Source organism: Spodoptera frugiperda, chromosome 7, assembly GCF_023101765.2.
Source record: "Spodoptera frugiperda isolate SF20-4 chromosome 7, AGI-APGP_CSIRO_Sfru_2.0, whole genome shotgun sequence".
NCBI lineage: Eukaryota > Metazoa > Arthropoda > Insecta > Lepidoptera > Noctuidae > Spodoptera > Spodoptera frugiperda.
Genome location: NC_064218.1, coordinates 1,292,771 through 1,307,117, shown reverse-complemented (window position 1 = coordinate 1,307,117; position 14,347 = coordinate 1,292,771). Strand labels below are relative to the sequence as shown.

General features: G+C 41.6%; 1 protein-coding gene across 2 annotated transcripts; it reads left to right on the top strand.

Annotated features, from left to right (window-relative positions):
• Positions 1 to 122: 122 nt before the first annotated feature.
• LOC118266194 (thioredoxin domain-containing protein 3 homolog) lies at positions 123 to 13,973 on the top strand. Of its 2 annotated transcripts, XR_007705444.1 has the most exons (18): positions 123 to 323; positions 955 to 1,058; positions 1,522 to 1,593; positions 3,561 to 3,713; positions 4,986 to 5,184; positions 5,486 to 5,656; positions 5,789 to 5,952; positions 6,104 to 6,235; positions 6,475 to 6,669; positions 6,805 to 6,984; positions 7,393 to 7,521; positions 7,630 to 7,721; positions 8,066 to 8,252; positions 8,570 to 8,602; positions 9,053 to 9,156; positions 11,786 to 12,094; positions 12,578 to 12,722; positions 13,780 to 13,973. XR_007705444.1 is itself a non-coding variant. In XM_050694777.1 (16 exons), exons 1-15 carry the CDS (start codon positions 230 to 232, stop codon positions 9,119 to 9,121), a joined length of 1,974 nt encoding a protein of 657 aa, XP_050550734.1. In that variant the 5' UTR covers positions 123 to 229; the 3' UTR covers positions 9,122 to 9,156; positions 10,050 to 10,253. The 2 variants fall into 2 exon arrangements, 1 of the variants encoding a protein (XP_050550734.1); XM_050694777.1 differs by lacking the exons at positions 11,786 to 12,094; positions 12,578 to 12,722; positions 13,780 to 13,973 and adding an exon at positions 10,050 to 10,253.
• The last annotated feature ends 374 nt before the right edge of the window (positions 13,974 to 14,347 follow it).

Here is a 14,347-nt window from a genome sequence, read left to right as displayed (position 1 = left end):
ATAATGGGTTAGAAGTCCACCCCAATCACATTGTATAAAAAGTTTCCATAATAAACCCTAGCTTTAGAAAATAACCAAGAAGAAAAACTAATTTTAAAACCTTTCCTTATGTCAACATGACAACTTTAGCTGTATGACGTAAAGAAATCAAAAGGCGAACTATTTCATTTTTATTTTGTATTTATGAAATATTGTTTTAGCGACACGTATTTTGTAAAAGTAATATTAAATGGCGCGTAAACAACAAGTTTCAATCCAAGAGACCGTCGACAACAATGAGGACTTCGCGAACTATCTCGAGGTTCATTTCGAACAGCTGATATGTAAGTACCTGGTTCCTATTTATGGTGACAAGCGCGCCACAACCTCCCGCAGCCGCTGCAACTCTTGTCAGCAAAGATCTGCTGCAAATACAAACACAATATACCTAACACCAAAACATCGAAGACAGGCGCGTCCCAGGGACACGAATAACTGTCTACAATCAGATCAGATCAGAATATATTATTAGAGGAGAAGAAAACGGTACGTAAGTCTTACCATTTTATGGGATAGGAGGCGAACGAGCAAACGGATCACCTGATGGTAAGTGATCAGCGCCGCCCATGGACACTCGCAACACCAGCCCAACCCTCTGGCTACTTTACGTCATAAAATAATTCGTCATAAATTGCGGGTGCAACACTAGAGGAGTCACAGGGGCGTTGCCGGCCTTTGTCTACACACAATCATATGAACCCTACTACTTATTCTTCTTTAATTTACACCGTTGGTACAGCGAGCCGAAGTGGACTTTGGCCTTTGATACAAGATTTCTCGAGAGATGGACACCCACAGCACCAGAAAAGATCCAAATGAGCTACTACCCTTTAGGAATTAGGGATTAGAGAATTCGGATTTAGGGAAGGTTGAAGAACTCCCACTTTTAACGTAACATTTAACCTTCCGCCGTAGGTATGGAGGTGTACTCGGAGTTCTGTGGCCCTTGCCTGGCAACAGGCAACGCCATCAGGAAGGGCAAATTGGAGATTGGTGAAGACCGTATCGCTATGGTCAAGGTAATAACCACACAGTGCTATGGTAGAACAATAATAATTGTCTGCACAGTTGGCGCGGTGGCTGGGCAACTTACTGCCGTGCGTCCTCACGCCCCAGCCTTCGCGAGAGACAATCGGGCGTCGGGAATCGCGTGACGATCTCCAGCCATCGTAAGTGCGGATCTGCGGACGGCAAGCAAGGGTGGCTCGCTGCCCAACAAGAACCAGACCCGTGCGTGTGGCGCGTCGCATTCCGCGCGCGCTTCGAAAAGCCATTAGACCACCACAGATGGGGCCTAGTAGGGCTGATGCCCGACCCGGAGCTGAGGACTACCTAGCTTAGGGTTTACCGAGGCTTCGGCTCAAAGAGCAGGTGTAGGAACTCCCTCTCGCCACGCCCAAGGCGGGAAAAATCATGGGATGACTTGATGATGCTTTAAAGAAAAAAACCAGCTATTGCTGTTTTACTGTCCTCTTGTTCCAGGCGTGTGCTGATAAAATAGACGCACTGGAAAGGTTCAAGAACCACAGTGAGCCAGTATTCCTCTTCATTGTGGTATGTTTGTGTGACTTCAATTCCTACTTACTATTCTTACTTTCACTGCGAGGACTGCCCGGAGGACACAGTGGAGCATACGGTGGCGGTGTGTCCTGCATGGGTTGAGCACCGCCGTTTCCTCAGGGATGTGGTTGGCGACGGTGACCTCTCGCGTCCGGCTCTGGTTCAGGCCATGGTGGTTTTTAGTCAGTAAGAGTCTGACGGGCGGGGCGAGAGGGATCTCGCCCCGCCCAAGGCGAGAGAAGTCATTGGATGATTTTCCCCCTCTTCTGTTCTTAAATTTACTTTATAATTTTTTTAAGACCTTTTTTCGTCAGTGGTCGTCTTGTGGCTGATACGATGATGATGATAATGAAATTTACCTAAGTAGAAGAGTTTGTAACAATATTTTCGTGTCTGGACATGTTAATTGGAGCTACGAGGGTCGTTTGAAAAGTCCGTGCAAAAATTAAAACTACTTAATTTTTTGGGGTAAACCGTTTTTAGTGTTTAAGATAGTCTCCTTTTAGGCTTATACACTTCGTCCAACGCTGCTCTAGTTTGTTGTTCTCTTCCGAATAATAGGATTTGTACAAGTCTAAAAAATAGCCGTTTATTTCTGCAATCACCTCCTCATTTGGATAAAATCTTTTACCCGCCAGCCATTTCTTCATATTGGGGAACAAATAGTAGTCCGAGGGAGCCAAGTCTAGAAAATAAGGGGAATAAGAAACGAGTTGGAACCCTATTTCCATTAATTTTGCGACCACAACTGCTGAGGTGTGAGTTGGTGCGTTGTCGTGATGGAAAAGGACTTTTTGTGGGCCAATCGTGTGCGTTTTTCTTGCAGCTCGGTTTCCAAAAGGTCCAATAACGATGAATAATATGCACCTGAAATAGTTTTACCCTTTTTCAGATAGTCGATGAGGATTATGCCTTGCGAATCCCAAAACACAGTCGCCATAATCTTTTCGGCCGAAGGACCGGTCTTCACCTCTTTTGGCGTAGATTCCCCATTGTTTAGATTATTCTTTGGTCTCAGGAGTGTAGTGATGTATCCATGTTTCATCTACAGTGACGAAACGACGCTTAAAGTCCTGCGGATTCTTCTGGAACAGCTGCAAACCGTCCTTGCAACACTTCACACGATTTCGTTTTTGGTTAAGCGTGAGCAATCGCGGCACCCATCTTGCGGATAGCTTTTTCATATCCAAATGTTGATGCAAAATATTATGTACCCGTTCATTCGAGATGCCCACAGCACTAGCAATCTCACGCACCTTCACTCTTCTGTCATCCATCACCATATCATGGATTTTATCAATGATTTCTGAAGCGGTAACCTCAACAGGGCGTCCAGAACGTTCAGCGTCATTTGTGCCCAAATGGCCACTCCGAAAATGTTGAAACCACTTATAAACTGTTCTAATCGAAGGTGCAGAGTCACCATAATGTTTATCAAGCTTTTCTTTAGCCTCCTGAGGCGTCTTGTCTTTCAAAAAATAGTGTTTAGTCAACACACGAAATTCTTTTTCGTCCATTTTTTGAAAATCACTCGACTTCTTCGATTCAAACGAATGCCAAACACAAAGAAATAGACCGATCTTGCTGAAACTTGGTGTGTGGTCTTCCAAAATACGCTACTAACTAGGCATAACCTCGATACGCGCCAATAGTGCTATCTCTCTGACTTTGCACGGACTTTTCAAACGTAGTTACTAGGGGTAGTAGATACTGCTATGCCTGAAACCAAAGCATACAATTTTATGATATTATGTGGTTCAAACAGCCTTGCTTCATTATGTGCGTACTACATGCCTACGTATCACATAAATTTACCACAGCTCTGATTGAAAGTGAATTAGAAATTATTGGAATAAGTCGATCAGCTGATTAAAAAAGGCAATCGATTTAGCCGACAATAAAAAGTAATATTTTTTATAATTATGATCTTTTTTGTAAATTTTCATTATTTTTCCTCACAGCGTGGAAAACTTACCCGTGCCATGTTCGGACCCAATGGCATAGACCTCTGTCGTATCATAGAGGAAGAGCTGAAGTTTATGGAGAAAGAAAGTCAAGGGATTGTCCTGGACAGGCCCAAGCTGGAGATTCATGAAATGCTCCCTGAAGAAGCGGTAGGATATCATGAGCCTTTACAGCATACCAGCTTCATCGCGACCGAAAACATAAATCCCCAATATTTCCTTCAATAAATTTATTACTAATTATTATTAAATACACCATTGTTGTTAGTTCTTCAAATAATAATATAATTAATAAAGGCGGGGCACTTAAACTAATGGTTTTCATTCAAACTCGTTATTTGATCTTTTACTTCCATATAGCCTTGGTCACAGATACACCCTGAAGGTATTAAATATTTTGTGGTGTTTGTATTGTTAGGAGAGATCGGTAAATATCATCCCTTTCAATAGTTTTAATAGCGTCGCGTGCCACTGGTTGGCAAACCTAATTCAAACAAAACATAAGGCACGTTAGTGACGTCAGTTAGGGCTTAGTACGAGTTTGTTTTACGTTCAGCGCGCTCTGATAGGCCGGCTGTAACAAACCAACCAATCACAGCGCCGAACGCGCGCTCATTTAGATTACTTAAGCATTTTACAGGGTACTGATTGGTTGAGTCAACTTAAAGGAAACTCGTATGGATGGTACCGATCTAGACAACTAACACTTGTTTAAAATTGTGTTGTATGGTATTCGTCAATAGCGACAACGTATTTTTTTAAGTAAGTGACGTACGTCCTAAGTATTATTATACGATAGCTGCTGACTACCTAGCGGGTTTACTTTTACCGGGGCTCCGGCTCGAAAAGCAGGAGTAGGAACGGGGTAGTTTTCAGTCAGTAAGAGTCTGACATTCCCTCTCGCCTCGCCCAAGGTGAGAGCGGTCATTGGATGATTTTCTCCCCTTAAAAAATAAGTATTATTATACGATGCAGTTTATAAATAGTTATAGGTATCTGATACATACTAAGTTTGTTTGACAAGATAATTACAATGATTTTTTTTTATTTAATCAGTCCTTGAGAATGAGGCATCGCACAGATAATAAAACTTTAAAAAGGGAACCGCATTAAATTTTCTTTACCGCCTCCATTTTTTAATTCAGGTAATATACGTTAATCCTTCTCCAAGTCTGAAAAATAATATGCTGAAAACACATACATACATACATACATACATACCTACGTACATACATACATACAGGTCATACTGAGAACTTCCTTTTTTTAAGTCGGTCAAAAAAAAAGATTATTTGTACAACATTCTAGCAGACGCACTAGATAGCAAAAATAAAGATTGGTCTATATGAGAATAATACAATACGTGTTCAGCATAATTTATTACCTGGACATCATAGCTTAGTTGACCTAGACATGTTGCAGGCAAAATTAGAAGAGAATCTTAAAATTGAAGAGGAGTATCGCGAGGCGGCTGAGAGGCTTCGCGTGTTGACGTTGGCTGCTCGCAAGAAGCGAGTGAACGAACGCCTGTCGCAGAGCATCAAGCGGCTGAACTTCATCATGTTCTGGCCTCACTGCCACCAGGCGCACTACGACCTCTACGAAAAATGGGACATGATCAGTTAGTACTCCCCCCACAACTATAATACTCAGAAAGTTTGGGAGGATGTTTGTATGTTTGTTACTCTCACGAAAAAAATACTAAACGGATTTGGATGAAGTTTGGTATTGAGTTAGATTATAGTCTAGAGTAACATATGGGTTACTTTTCATCCCAGGAACGCGGGCGAAGCCGCTGGCAGATCAGATGCCACTCAGTGCAATTGGGACTCGAGGTATGTAGGTTGTAAGTCGCTTTGCAAAAATAACTAGATGTTTACTTCCAACCTGATTTCTTTAACTAAAACTCGTTCTCCATCTAGATATAACTGTGGCCGCCAAAGATACGTTCCAGTTGACCGAGAAGACTGCGCGGGAGGCGCTGTACATGAGCGACGTGGACACCAACGAAGCGTGTCTCCACGCCCTCCTGAACGGCAAAGTCCTGGTTGTGCTATTCAAAATGTTTGACACTGATACGCGAGATTTCGTTAGTGAGTGCGACCCTAGTACCTAGATCCGTCGTTCCCAAATCCCCATGTAATTAACTTCCAATCATCATCATTACATATATATTGCGTGTTCAAAGAAAATGTTGCTGATACCTTGATTTCCATACAACTCAGAACTGATGCGCTACGCTTTATATGAAGAGATTCCTGTCCCCAAGGAGGACGTGCCTCCTGAGAAACAAGTTCCTCTGGTACCAGCTTACGAGCGCTACGCTACAATCAGCAAAACTGCCAGAGAGATCCGTCGAGACCGATACAACGCTAAACTGCAGAAATTGGTAAGAATTTAATGTTTAATTATTTCGTATCTGTAATGAATGAATTAACTAACCGTGAACGAAAGATATCGACTGAGTAATATCTAAACGATATAATTTAGCATAGGCCGTAGAGAAGACCCTTTGCATACCGTATAATAAACTCCCACAGAAAGAAGAAAGAGAAGAGATGGAACGTCTTCAAGCTGAGCAGGATCGGTTGGCGCGTGAGGCTGAGCAAGAGGCAATCAGGCTGGAGAAACAACGGAAAGACGAAGAAAGGATGGCGCGACTGGCTGCTGGGGTAACATTACTGACAATATTTTTGTAGGTACAGACATTCGTCTCTTTGAAGTCTGGAAAGCATTCTTAAGTTCTAAAACCCCAATGCTTTGTTTGATGGAATTTATAGCATAGTGGTATTTATTCTACTAAATTTACGTTTTAACATAAGGATGGTACATGAACAAATATTCAAACTAAATGGTCGATCGACTCAGTACTTAAGCGTAAAGATTTAAGTACAATTAATTATATATTTAGTTACCAGCTGAACCAGAGCCTGAGCCTGAACCGGTAGCGGCTCCACCAGAGGAGGGCGAAGCGGGGGAACCTAAAGAAGGAGAGGAAAAAGTGGAAGGTCAGGAAACTGAACAAGGGACAACGGCTGAGGGTGGGGCCACAGAGACTGCATCAGAAGTAGCCACTACAGTCACGGAAATGACTCCAGGAGACGAAGTACGTACTACGTCAAAATTGTATGACCCTCGGTATAAATAGCACGCATTGTCAATGTAGTCTTTACTTTTTTATGCTACATGTTTTATCCTACATCAGATGTAGATATTGACATGAATATTTTTTAATAAACAGAATCCTGACGAAATACCCGCAGAGGAACAAGTTGTAGAGAAAAAGGAAGAAGAGTTTAATTCAGACGTTGAAATAGAGGGGGAGGATTACATCCCTCCAGGAGGGTTATTCGTACCTGGACTGTACACCCCACCTAATGAGCTAGCTAAATCAAATGGACTAGCACTTTTCTATCCTAAGGTATGTTCTGCTAATAGTGCTAATGTTAGTTGTATCACCGGTTACTATAGATTTTTTCTATCAGTTACCAGTTCCACTTCCAGTTTCGTCTGTATATGTAGTTTTCGTCTTTTTTCTACCTTTATCTCAACCCATTTGCCAATGGCACTATGTTTTTTTTTTTTTCGTCTTTATCTCTTTTTTATCACAAACTAATTTCATTTCATATTCCTTGAATATATACTCGTATATATATATTTTTAATAATAAGCAAAAGCGCAAACAGTCCACCTAATGGTAAGCGATCAGCTTCATCCATGAACATTCGTAACACCAGAGAAGTCACAAGTGTATCTCCGACTTCTTAAGTAGCATGGCGCTCTTTTCTTGGATCTGTCACGTGTAATATAAAGTTGGATTGGATTGCAGCAAGTCACGGCATTGGCAGAGACGATAGAGACGGAGTACCTGCCACCCCACGTACTCGTCATATTCGCCATTGACAAGCGACATGACGTGCAGGAAGTTGTGAAACAGTACACGTCCGAGATCTTAAATGTAAGTAATATATCGTTGTAACAAGTCCTGCGGTAACAGTTTACCAGCGCACGTTTTACGTCATGGATCTCATTATAATGCTAGTTTACAATAACTTTAATAATATAGATGGGCATATTTGTCGGCGAGGATCCATACAACGCAGAGCACATAGCTTACAGCATCAAGCAGTATGACAAGATGGAACGGCCAAGGAGATAGTATGTAGATGGAACTGTATTAATATGAGATTTTCTCGGGTGACTAAAGTCACATGGACGGCTAAAATCAACCATCTAAATAGCAATGCGGCTAGGTCGCAAGTGACATCCAACCTTAGTCTGTAGTAGTAACTATCTGGTGAAATCAACCGTGTAAACGATCAGTTGCAGGCGATTGCTCGCCGCATTCTGCCCGAAATGACTGAGCAGTGGAGCACCAGTGTAAATAGGCAAGGAATGCGAATAGATAAGACGATTTGGGGAGGGACTAACCGGCGCGAACAAATCATGCAACTTTAATCACCCGTGTAGAAACCACATAACGTGTGTCGTGTGGTGGGTAGCTACGACCGGCTGGCGCTGATGGTGTCCCGCAAGCGGAGCTTACCACTGCTGCAGCTGGCGGGGCTCAATCCGGTCTACATCAGCGCTGACGTCATCAGCGGGGAGCGGGAGTGCCTGGCCATGTTCCCCGTTGGATACGGAGACGACTACGTGGAAATTGAGAGCGTCAAAGAAGAGGAAGTGGTGGTGACGAAATCTTACCTTCTTTATTTATCCATCTCTTCAGCTGTTACCATTCCCATTTCTGTAAGGCGTGCCGTTACATTGAATATTAACGAAATACTCATCAGTATTTCACGTGGAGTCGTGAGAGACTGTCGTCTACACTGCATAACAAGCTAAGAGTGTTACTGTATTCTTCTTAACACTAGTACACAGAGTGCCAAACACTCGTTAAACAGTTCTCTGGTTTCAACTAACCCGATGGTCATAAACCACAACACCATTTGTAATAAATGGCGTGATACTTCATTCTCTCAAAAAATTAATTGTTTGGTTTACAGGAAGTGGTGGAAGCCGCACCAGAAGTTACAGAGGTATGCGATACTTTTCCAAGTATTCATTTAGAGTACAGACGTATTGAACGAGGTTACGTTGTTTGATTCTCGTTCCAAATAATCAACATTTGCGCTATCCCGTATCTAGGCGTGCTTTTTCAAATTCGGAAAGAAAATTGGCCATTAACACCACGCCTTTATTTTGTAATGTATGTAGATTGTACGTTACATAGTAAAATACCTATGACAGAACAGAGGTACTGGCGAGAGGGACGGAGCCCAACCTACATAGCTCCGTCCCTGTTGCACTGCTCAGTGATCGACCATTCTGACACAATTGTAATAGCAGACTAAAGCCCCTGGGATCGCAGACATAACCGATAGCGGATTTGGGTAAGACTTGGATGACTTGTCCCCAAAACGCTACCCTGGCTGGCCACTCCGACGAAAATAACTTCCTTGGCAATGAAAATGTTTTGTTGCCGACAGGCTCCGGAAGCTACCGAAGAAAAAGCTCCAGACGAAGAGGACGAGGAGGAGGAGGAGGGCGGCGCTTGAACCATTCATTGCAGTATTGTTCATCAACATCACGGGTCTGTATCAATCAAAGTGAAAGTTAACAAAGTTATTGCAAATACACCAGAAAGGCACTTTTGAACGTCAAAACAAATATAATTTATAATAATATTAACAACGTCCTCTAGTGAAGCTATTTGGTCGTTCCAAAGTGTAGATTCCTATGGAGAAGAACGAGTAAGAAACTCCATAGGTTACTCCTTTTTCAATCAGATTCACAATACAATTCTTGGTAATAATCGTAGTAAAATAACAATTATAATTATTATCGATAATTATCGATACAGCTGGGCTATTCTGTGATATTGATATTTTCAATTGGAAACATTTGAATTGAGCTTGTTCGTATTCTCGCCCGTTATTGGTGGAGATTAGTCTCACAACATGACACTACATGACTTCATTGGCGTGGAGGACTGCGATCGAGCTCACTTCGAATGTTTCTCCAGAGGTAGAAATATCCGGAGCTGCGAGCGGACTACCTAGCGGGTTTACCGGGGCTCCGGCTCGAAAAGCAGGAGTAGGAACGGGGTGGTTTTTAGTCAGTAAGAGTCTGACACTCACTCTCGCATCGCCCAAGGCGAGAGAAGTAATTGGAATTTAAAAAAAAATAGATAGAAATATAGTCTAGTATATGTACATTTTTCTAAAAGTTACAGAGGAAAAACTGATAGGTACAATACAATCTTATCTAACTTTTTCCGCAACTACCTTCATTATGGATATCAAAGGTGAAGGTGTGATTGGTAACTCAATATGTTTTATGTGTTACCAAAACCTCTGCTGTTTCACCGTGGTCTGGTAAAGTGCTACCGTCTCTGCCATGTCTTCTGTCTTCTGCACTGCCGCCATTCCTCGACATTATTATATGAATTATATTAATTATGGTTATTTCTTTCCTTATTAACAGATTTTGCTGAATATCACTTTATAATGAAAACAGAAGACAACGTGCATCACCAAAATTTTTTTTTTTCAGCAGACTTATATGATACAATAGTATACTTACACTTACAACTGTACTATCTATCAAGTAGTCACAAACTCATAGAAACTGTAATAATAATTACCTACTTTTGTTTACGTCATATAGACCCAATATGAAATGAAGGTACTATGCCTTTCATTTGTTAGTGGTATACTTACGTAATTATTTTAATGAAGCCGAATAAAACACTCTCCAGTGTGTCCTAATTATCATCATCATAAGGTATCAGATATCATATTTCTAATTAATAGGACATACATTTGATATACATTTGACCTACATCATCAGACAATTTTTGAAATAAAGGGTATTTCAACAAGAACTTTGTTTTTTAAAACAAAATAAAATAAAGAATTTGGTGGAAAATGAATAAAATTTTTATTGTATTAAAAAGAGAAAACTTTGGTAATTATGAATGTAAAATGATATCTGACAAATGTTCACCAGGACCACGCTGACAGATGTTGATTCTTTCATCAAAATGTTTAATCACTTTCCTAACAATCACGCCTCCAGAGCCATAGCACACCACACAGTGACACGTTGAGCATGCAAAGGCCTCTCAATAATTGCTTTAAGATTTTCAGAAGCCCAAATGCGGCAATTTTGCTTATTGACATACCCTGACAAATGAGTGCTTCGTCTGAAAAAATGATTTTTTGAGAAAAACCAGCAGGTTGTTCTGAGCAAATCTACGGCGACTTGAATGGTCGGTCAGCTTCAATTCCTGTACCAATTGAATCTTGTAAGGCTTCAAAGCCAAATCCTTTCGCAAAATTCGCCAAGTTGTGCTTTTGGATAACCCCAATTGTTGAAAACGTCGTGAAATTGATAACTTTTGATCTTCTTCAACACTGTGGCTCACGGCAGCGATGTTTTCTGTTGAACGACCCGGTCGAACACGTGTTGGTGTTGGCACATTTTGTACCGAGCCTGTCGACTCAAATTTTGCGACCAAATTCTTGAAAGCGATCTCAGAAAGACGATTATGTTGCCCGAAAATATCACGAATTTTACGAAATGTAACTTTAACAAAACGACCATTTTCATAGTGAATTTGAATTATTTTAATGCAATTTTTGAGCGAAATTGAATTCATTGTAGCAATTGCCAAAGCATCTACTACGAATACCGCCAAAAATTAAATGTCAAAAACTGCCACGTTCTTGGTGTTGCTCTAATTAAAATCAAAGTTCTTGTTGAATAACCCTTTACTTTAGCTGTAACAAAATATAACTGTTTATATAATATAGGTAGGTATATGTAACCTTTAGCTGTAACAAAATATAACTGTTCACATAATATAGGTATATATGTAACCTATAAAGCTAAGTAGGTACTTAGGCACATCACGGTACATTTTCACTAGAAAATTCATTCATCAGCGAAAGTAAATTAAAAATTAATAAGAACAAGCAACGATTAAACGGTGGTAGGTACGTGCTTGTGTACCTAATAATTCTATCTCGAGTAAGACTGGGTAGAACGTGTCTCAGCTTTTACTGAAGCAACATTTTCTTATAAAAGAAGGAGAATTTAATGTTTCATATTTTAAATACACAGGACAATGTTGCCTGTTACTAAAATAAACTCTTGTTTAGAGCCGAAATTCATACTTTGTGCGTTGTGTCTTGTTCTCATAAGCCATTCTTTACTAGCGTGCATATCATCAGGAAAACACTACGATTGGCAAAATGAAAAAGTTCGGGGACCCCTTTTCAGTACTTACTTTGCAACAGAGAAAAATTCAAAAGTAAGAAAAATTAAAAACCTCGTAAAAAAGTATCAAGAAATGGGTTTACACGGACTCCCTATATCGGACAAAGTTGTTAAAAAGTGGACGGATTGGTACAACGACTACAAGAAAAAAACGAAAGACATTGACTTCTTCACTGCGGCAAACAGGAACAGGCTTAAGGCAGAGCGCGATGCCGACCCGGGCTGGCCTACCGAACTTCAATGGCAAGGTACTATACTATCTAGGTATATAACATTAGAATACGTCCACTGCTGGACTATTGTGTTAGGTCTCCTTCGGTTACGAGTCGAGGTTAGAGACTGTCCAGTGAGTCCGTAGGGGCAACCCCGGCCACAGGCAGAGGAGGAACACTGCGTTGATTTGAGCCGGTAAGAAGAAGTCGAAGGGTAGGCAGAGTTGCACTGTTGTACATTACGGCACGTCATGCCACTGCACAATGTACACCCACTTTTCACCATTCGTTTTATAAGTCCCATGTAATGGGGGGTGAGCCTATTGCCATAATATTATACCGGACACAATTCCAGACTTCGTGCTACTACTGAGAAATTTTCGAAAAACTGAAAAAAGCCCAGTAACTCTTTGCCCTACACCGGAATCGAACCCGAGACCTCTTGCCCGGCAGTCGCAATTGCGACCATTCGATCAACAACGAGGCAGTCATTTATTAATGTTTTTACTTGCGACACAGATCTCGGCGTAGGTCTCGGTGGAACTCCGCCCCCACCATGGGCGTACGTTATGAAGAACAACGGCCTGCCTCAGGCTTGTATGACACCAATTCAAAAGGAAAACAGATGCGCTAATGCCACATGGCAATTAGTTAAACAGGGGGGGTTAGTATTGCTTTTACATAAATTCCATATTCATGCAAGATAACATGACTCCTCCTGACATTATGTATGGAACAACTATTGTTGTGAACTTTGTGACAGTTGTATCATCCACAAATTTTTGTTCAGCGTCTGGGAATAGGGAGTGCAAATCTCGCAAGATTGGGGTTCAAGGGAGATCTCGCGAGGTTGACAGTTTTCAAGTTGACGCAGTATTTTGTCTTTTTTTTATTGGATTATGTACGGGGTGACTGGCGAGATACCTTCAATATTTGCAACATAGACTAAGTTATGTTATTTTTAAATTCCCGCACTATTAGAATAACTTTTTTATGGAATTAACTGGCAAACGAGCAGCTTGATGGTATGTAAGTAATAGACACCCGAAACACCAGAGGCATTACAACTTACAAATGCGTTGCCGGCCTTTTGGGGGTTAGCAATTTAATGGTTGTTGGTCCTCCGGTAACCTCACTTACACAACGAAACAACGCAAGCGTTGCTTCACAGACATGCTAGCTAAGGAGGAGGCGGAGCGCGTGAGAGAACTCCTCACGCCCCAGCCGTCGTCGCGAGAAACACTCCGAGCGTCGGGGGTCGCGGGACCATCTCCGGCAACCGTGCAGGTCTGCGGACGGTGAGCAAAGGTAGCTCGCCGCCCGACCACAACCAGACCCGTGCTCAAAGAGCCATTAGACCACCACAGATGGGGCCCAGTAAGGCTGATGCCTAATCCGGAGCTGCGGACTACCTAGCGGGTTTACAGGGGCTCGGGCTCGACAGACAGGAGAGTAGGAACGGGGTGGTTTTAGTCAGTAAGAGTCTGACACTCCCTCTTGCCTCGCCCAAGGCGGGAGAAGTCATTGGATGATTTTCCCCCCTCAACAAAAATTAATAAAAATCAAAAAAATTGCTTTACGTCGGTTTTCTGTGATGTCGAGGTATCACTCAGGTCGAGCCGGCCCATTCGTAGGTAACTACCGAAGTGTGGCTCTTCCAAACTATAAAATACTGGACCAATATATTTTACTTCTTAATGAAATTCTTCTGTTGTTTTTAGGTATGCGTATCATCCATATAGAGGAGTTTGTGTATTCATCGAAAGTTACTTTTGTCAGTACAATATTAATTTTTTTCACGCCAAAGAGTACTGTGAAGAATATTGTGGTGTTGCTATGCCATTATCATTTTGTAATATGGAAACCGGAACTCCTATAGACTATACTTATATTTATGACCAGAAATAAAAATTACAGTGTCTTCTTATGTTTTATTTTTATTCATGTCGCCCATGTTCTTAACTTTCCGAAAAAAATGTTTTGGCAGATTTCTTTACTTACAAATAGTCCACCTATCAATGTTTGAGGTATTCCACATTGGGCAACCGTTTAAATGGCACCGATGATGTTCCACATTGGGCACCCATAGGTATTTATCGTGGGTGCCATTTGGCACCCACGATAGATAGATAGATAGATATTTGGTGTGTTGGGTTGTTCCGTTCCCAACAAAATGGGTGACCGGACCAATAATTGCTGACACACGTCATACTCGTGAACGGGTGCCTTCTGCTGGGACAGGTCGGCTCTCCCAGCGCGTTGGTGGGCTGACTTGGCAGAGCCGTCTGT

Bases quoted from the DNA above. Each gene is read 5' to 3' on its own strand.
- LOC118266194 (XM_050694777.1), top strand. From the start codon at position 230: ATGGCGCGTAAACAACAAGTTTCAATCCAAGAGACCGTCGACAACAAT. The intron at 5,185-5,485 runs GTTAGTACTCCC...TTCTCCATCTAG, and splicing joins CGAAAAATGGGACATGATCA to ATATAACTGTGGCCGCCAAA. The intron at 5,953-6,103 runs GTAAGAATTTAA...AAACTCCCACAG, and splicing joins ACGCTAAACTGCAGAAATTG to AAAGAAGAAAGAGAAGAGAT.